We start from the raw sequence: 7,524 nt of genomic DNA on the forward strand, positions 1-7,524 counted from the left end.
CTTTACATTATTCATCTCTTGTATTTAATTTTTATGATTTTGATGATGAATACCTCTGTGATTGTGTTTTCCCTCACCATGAGTGAGTAGTTTCCCAGGGACTAGGGGTTACAGGGATTGTTTTATGATCTATCATATGATTTGTTACTATCGTTTGAGATAATTTTAATTTAACTTTTTTTATAATCTGAGTTCATGCATTCCAACTTTGTTAGAAAGTATGTGGTTCTCAGGTATCAACCGTAGTTTGAAAGGATATGTGTCAATTCCAGAGCACATATTTTTAAATAACCTGATCCGAACGAATGGAAAGTCGACAAACGAATTTGAGAAAACATATAGCTAGGAAAAAGTAATGACTTGTCGAATAATAATCTGGACGATGCGAAAGTCGAGGAATTATTCGTTGACGATAGAGACAATGTTCTAGCGAAAACATGTAGTGCCTAATTTTATCTATTTTCTATAAGTTATGCAAAGTTCTCGTAATATGTGTAACACGGATCATATGATTATGTTAGAAATATGTCATGTTTGTCCCAAGGTATTTCTATTTAATTATTTTTTTTGTTAAGCTTTTTACCAAAATCTATCCTTTTCATTACTCTATATATACACCGATACTTAAATCATTAGTATTTGTGGTTCGATATCTATATTATTACTTCGTGACAGTCGTGCACTTGCGGCTATATTAAATATAATATATAAATCTCGCTCAAGAGGCGCGAGCGAAGTCTAGCCTGAAAGACTTAACCTAAAGTCTTGATTGAGGGTTTGATATAAATGCCACCCGAGAGGTCCAACGCCTCGCTTAAGGGACTTGGAGTCTCATTAGTCAAGCTCAATATAACTTCGCCCAAGGGTTTATGAGTTTCCATCAAAACATTCTATCTAGATTCTCTGCTTGAGAGATTTGGAGTTTCCTCAGACAAAATCCAACATCTAAATCTTGCCTTAGAGGCGTGACTGAAGTTTATCCTGAGAGACTTAATATAAAGTCTTGTCTGACGGCTTAATATAAGTTTCACCTAAGAGGTCAAATGCCTCGCCCGAGGGATTAAGAGTTCCCATCAAACATGTTACCTAAACTCCTCGCCTGAAGGACTCAAGACCTAGCCAGTCTGGTTTAACACGCTATATTACCTAGAAACTTAGGGCTTCGGGATACCCCAAACGTTATGTAGTTTAAAAGCACTTCACCCTTTATGAAATTCCTTGTGCATGAGGGATCGTGTAGTGATATATTTGTAAAGAGCATAGTAAAGGCACGAGGGCTATAACCCTTAGGAGAGGCGATGACCATATGTCGCTCCCGATAGGAATCGCCTCGCCCAAAGTTCCTCTCCCTCGCCTAGTTATGGGAAACGTGAGAAAAGTATATTTTTTGGTCAGAGAGAAGTCAAAGTCAATAGCTGATCCACGTCCTCCTAGGAAGTAGGGAATCAATGGTCCACCACTGACTGAATGGGCGGTTATCATTCTTAAGGAAATCCTAGGTCCAAGCGCCTCTATAAATACTTCAACCTTAGGACTGAGGGGACAAACCATTACACCCTGAACATAACACTTATACATAAATTCTCTTACCGCACGTGAGTTATCCCTCTCTTACCACCGTAAACATCACCAAATAGGATCTCTTGCTGCCACAGACAAGTCCTAACCATCATCATTTACTAAGACCACTGAGTATCCCCTACCCACGTAGTGATACCACACACACTTATACTTTTATACAAGTACATATGCATTGTGTTTAAACACAAAAGTATGTATGAATTAATGTGTTTGATTCATTTTCATTCACGACACAAAATAATAAACTCATCCAATCAAAGTGAACTTTAAGCTAGCTGCAATTTATAACAATAAAGGGAAATCAAATTTGTTTATGATCAATATCGATGTTACACTACGTGATTTGAAGGAACAATTGAATGGTCATCTCAACTAATGTGATAGAAAAAAGGTTGTAAATGTCAGTATCTTATCCCGTCAATCACCTCAGTTGGACTTGTTCGGTTCATCAATATGCAACTTCAAAATGACGATGAAGGAATAATCATATTCTCTATATTTGATCACTATCATTCCAAATGACCGATCGAGTTAGACATTCTTCCAAGATATCTGAGAACATGCATGAAGAAACCAAACCAATTTGCCTCATCAATGCAAAAGTGCTAGCTTTTATTTATCTTTGATTTCACTTGATTTAAATATTTATAACTCCATATATTATAAATTAAAACACCACACATAGAAAAATGTTATGCAAAATGGAACTCAAGTATTTAATCAATTTCTAGGAGCTGCTTATTTCTTCCAACAAATACACCTTTTAAAAAATAATGAAATCACAATGAACTACAAAATCTTATAAGCAATCCATCCAATAAAACCTTATTGCTTCCATGAGGATTGATGCCAGGAGATTGCTGCCTTGTTCTTATTCAGAGGACTTACCTTCCATGAGAAGGACTTAATATAATTTCTTTATGTTTTTGTTGAATATTCACAAGAAAACTAAACTCTTCAAAAGTCACTCACCCTTATCCAAAACCTCAAAGAATAACAACCTTTTCCTTTAAACTAACAACGCTGAAAACACATTATATTACAACTGTGATTGAGTCAACAGAAGATGAAATCGTTGAGTGAAGAAATGCCAAGTCCTTCTATGAGTTGGGAATGAAGGTTCCAACATATCCAAATGCCATGATGAAGAAGGCTAATGCTTGGATAAAGAGAAAGATGAAGAAGTGGTTTTTCCCGAACATAACGTCGTAGCAGCCGATAAAGAAGAGGTACATTCCAACACCGAGTTCTAACAAGTGAATCCTATTTGAAATTTGAGAACAAAGATGACAATTGTAGGTAAGCACAAGTAACATAAAACATTTACTATTTACAAATCATTTGTTTATAAGAAAATGTTATCGAAGTTTTTGATGTTTCTGCAATATCTATGCGACAACCATTGAGATTTGATATGTTGAATGCTATGAAATAACTGAGGGCATAATAACGATTTATACCTGTCTTCAATTCTGAATCGAGGCTTCTTGAGTGCTTTCGTTCCTGCTTTAACCTTGAGAGCGTCTCCGAGCTTCTCAGTGACAATCCATTCATTCACTCGACTAGTCTCCAATAGACCAACTATAGTTGCTTTCGTTCTATGTAGCGACATGACATTCTCAAAAAGAATCCAAAAGACGAGTAAATGGAGTGACCTAACATATACAAACAAACCAAATTCAAGTCAACAAACACTTACTTGCAAAACAAGTTTCCTTCTATTTACATGAAACTTCGGCTAAACTAGTGTCCAGAAGTAAAGTTTCGAGAAATAAACACCTTGGAGTTCCAACAGCATTGAGAAGAGTAATAACCGAAGGGATATAAACAGCACCCCATTTCGGAACCACCACTTCCGGTACCAAAACTGTCGCAGGTAGTACAATGCAATAAAACACAAACGTATTGATGTGTGCTACAACTTTTCTAACAAAGAAGAAGTTGTAAATTACATGTATCTTCTTCCACAGCGATACTTTCTGCATTAAGGAGCATTACACTACAGTTATGATCTATAGATTGAAAACAATTCTAGGAAACTACCATAACAACCTTACCTTGTTTTTGATAATCTCCATGACCATTTTCCTGAAAAGATTTGCAGGTCCACACGACCAACGATGCTGCTGGTAACGGTAGGCTTTGAAAGTACTCGGCAATTCGTTTTTCACCTGCAAGTTTGATAAGTATAAGAATTTCCATCCTTTGAGACTAGCTCGAACTGCCAAGTCCATGTCTTCAACTGTGGTTCTATCCTTCCATCCACCAGCCTCATTCATAGCTGAAATTCTCCATACTCCCGCAGTCCCTATGGTAATTCACAACAATATTAAAAAATGAGGTAGTTTCTATGAAGCACTCAAACATATACGACACTGTGACACATGACAGAGACACCAGACACGTAATTGACATCATATGTTATTATTTACCATTGAAGCCAAAAAAGGCATAAGTGGAAGAGCCAACTTCTTGTTCAACGGTAAAATGGTAATCTAGTGACATCTCTTGCATTCTGGTCATTAAACATTCATCTGCATTCACTGAAATAACAAAAAAAAATTTGCTTATAGTTAACAATCTTAGGTGGACTGAAATTTATTACTAATGTAACTACATTGGTTATTAGAGATAAATAGATAGAAGAGTGAAATGAGACAAGCAATAAATTTACATGTGCAATTGTCTGTGTTAGCAGAAGAGTAGTAAAGGACGAAGCACTATAACAACAATGATGACGACAAGAACAACAACCATAATAATACTAACAAACAACTGTGTTTTTCTTGTTTTTGACAGAAATGCCCTTACAAATAGTATATTGTACACGCATGTTTCAACTATTGCCCTCCAGAAATCAACAATAATAATGTTTGGACCCACACAAATTCTTCAATTTCTTTACCATCATAACCCAGATATCACATTTTCTAAAAGGTTCTAGCTAACTTATGTCCTTGGAACACAAGTTAAGGTTACTACTATTAAAAAAATTGTGTGGAATAAAATAAAATTTTAAGTTTCAAGAAATCAAATACACGCGTTCCAAGAGAATATTTCTATAAATGTATCATTAGCTTGTGCCCTTGGGGCACATCTTAGCATTAGTCTTTCTAAAATATTATAATTTCATTTTTTTTTGTTATGACATTATTTCCAAATATCTTCTGGATGCAATTGCAGAGACATTTAACACTCCTACGACCCCATGTCTGGAATCGAACCTAGATCTTTGGTTAAGTTGGAAGAGATCCCGTCGTATCATCCCCGATAAAGTTTTGATCTAACTTTTTGGCCACAGAATTAGACAGCCAAAAATATTATGCTATAAATGAATCATTATAGTACGTGAAAACCATTATTATTATTTTATCAGTTCACAACTTTTCCTTACAACTGTCTTCAAAACAAGAAAAACTTTAATTGCTATGCTTTTTTATTTATACAAATTAATTAAAAAATAAAATAAAATAAAACCATACTAGTATATGTGGCTTCAATACAAGGCAACCACGAAAGCTACTACCATAGATTGTGATCATGTTTATTGTTTGCAACTTTTTGCAGAGTAGTAGTTCAACCACAAACTGGGTCCCACATTAACCCACCGACAGTTTAATACTATGTTTTAACAAATCACTATCTAATTAAGACATTATACTAAGATTATGTCAAGTGAAGCCGCAATTAAGAGAACCCAAAATATAAATCTAGTATAATGTTTTTTTTTGTTGTTGTTGTTGAAACTTAAGAGAAAGAGAAAGAAGGTTACCAAATTTCCAACGAGCTTGAATAAGGGCAAGTTCAGAATTATGCACCAAAAATGGCACTGTGCGCCATAAGAAATTAGACTCTGGTTGAAAATCAGCATCAAATATTGCAACAAAATCACATTGTTTCACATAGCTATGTTTCATTCCTTCTTTTAGTGCTCCTGCTTTGTATCCATTTCTATTGTCTCTAACCTCATACTTTATATTCACACCCTTGTTTGCCCATCTTTGGCATTCTACTTGTACCAACTCCTACATCATTTTTTTTGTTACCACAAATATCAAAAACAATTCCCACATCATTGATCAGAGACGTCCGCAATCTTTTGAGGACGTATGAGACAGACTATCGTACATGATTCAAAATTTCTTATATGTCATAATTAAATAGTATTTAAAAAAGATTTTTATTTTTGTCATGATTAAACTGTAACGGAATTTCATAAATCTTGTGACGGTTTTGGAATTGACTATGCTAGGAGATCTTTTAGTGGTTACCTTGATTGTTGGATCAGTGGAGTCATCAAGAACTTGTATAATGATCCTATCAGAAGGCCAAGAGAGACCACATGCAGCTCCAATTGACAATTGATAAACCTATACATTAATAGAAAATTCAATAATATCAAGCTTTAAAAGTGCTTAATTACCATGTTTAACAAAGTTCAATTACATTAAAGTAATAAAGTACTACCTCTCTTTCATTGTACATAGGGATTTGAACAAGAACCATTGGATAACAAGAGTTTCCCAACTCAATATCATCCTTAATAGGTTCCCATTTGTAACGTTTTTCAGGTTTTCTTCCAAATAGTTTCACAAGAGAAATGACAATGCCCATATAAACCCTCTCAATAACCATCATCACTGACATTATCAAACACAAAAACACTGATATTCTCAATAATGGAACTATCAATGGTGCTTTGATTTGAGTCCAAATCAAAGAGAATTGCATGGTGATGTCATCTTTAGCTCCATGAAAAGCAAAAGGGATAGTAGTAGTAGTAGAAGAAAAACGATCCATTTGAATAGTAGTAGTTTTTTATCACAAAAAAACAAAAGAGAAGAATGACAAGAACTCAACAAGACAAAGATGTGAATAATGGTAGTATATGACAACAAACACTACTAGATCCAAAAGGGTTTAAAGGAACCAACTTTGGTAAAGAAACATAAATGTTTTTGTTTTGTTTTACTTCTGGTCCACGCAAAACAATGTGAGTTACTACTCTAGAGAGAGAGAGAGAACAAAAACCACAGCTAGATCTCAAAAATAACAAACAATTTTTGTTAGCTTTTCATAAGGCTAATTATGTTTCTTCTGAAATGGAAATAAAGAAGGTTTGTCACAAAACAAGACTTGTGTGAAAAGTTAAATAATGTTCTGTTTGTGTAAGCAAATGAAAAGAGAAGCAGAACAAGACATTTACAACAAGCAGAAGAAGAGAAGTAAAGAAAATGTTAAAGAGAGGAAATGGAAAAAGAAAGGAAATGGAAGAGAAGAGAATGTTTTGTATTTAGGAGTTGTGTATAGTACATTTAAATGTTGCATTGTTCTCTCTCTCTTGAATGGGTTTTATAGTAGTAAGTTGAAGGCTCAACCACATGTGTGCGGCTTATTAAGAAAATGGGGAACATCAATACACCATCCAGCATATTAGATATTTGTAATAATAAAAAACACTTTTTTAAAAAAATTTAATAAGTAAATTAGAAACAAAAAGTAATTTATTCATATTTATAAAGCAAACACTATTTATTTTGGTGTGTCTTTGTTGCCTTTGTAATGATATATATATATATATATATATATATATATATATATATATATATATATATATATATATATATATATATATATATATATATATATATATATATATATATGTATATATATATCTATATATATGTATATATGTATATATATATCTATATATATATATAGATACATATATATATATATATATATATATATATATATATATATATAGATATATATATACATATATACATATATATATATAGATACATATATATATATATATATATATATATATATATATAGATATATATATATATATATATAATATATATATATATATATATATATATATATATATATATATATATACATATATACATATATATATACATATATACATATATA

The 7,524-nt window shown here is 32.9% G+C and overlaps 1 protein-coding gene across 1 annotated transcript; it reads right to left on the reverse strand.

Moving 5' to 3' along the window:
• Positions 1–2,296: 2,296 nt before the first annotated feature.
• Positions 2,297–6,909, reverse strand: LOC127125698 (glucomannan 4-beta-mannosyltransferase 9). The gene is made up of 8 exons (XM_051054499.1): positions 6,049–6,909; positions 5,853–5,951; positions 5,354–5,606; positions 4,014–4,124; positions 3,639–3,889; positions 3,361–3,560; positions 3,042–3,236; positions 2,297–2,844 (listed from the first exon to the last, which is right to left on the reverse strand). The coding sequence occupies exons 1-8, from the start codon at positions 6,379–6,381 to the stop codon at positions 2,682–2,684; spliced, it is 1,605 nt and encodes a 534-aa protein (XP_050910456.1). The 5' UTR covers positions 6,382–6,909; the 3' UTR covers positions 2,297–2,681.
• Positions 6,910–7,524: the final 615 nt, after the last annotated feature.

This window comes from Lathyrus oleraceus, chromosome 3 (assembly GCF_024323335.1).
Source record: "Lathyrus oleraceus cultivar Zhongwan6 chromosome 3, CAAS_Psat_ZW6_1.0, whole genome shotgun sequence".
Taxonomy (NCBI): domain Eukaryota; kingdom Viridiplantae; phylum Streptophyta; class Magnoliopsida; order Fabales; family Fabaceae; genus Lathyrus; species Lathyrus oleraceus.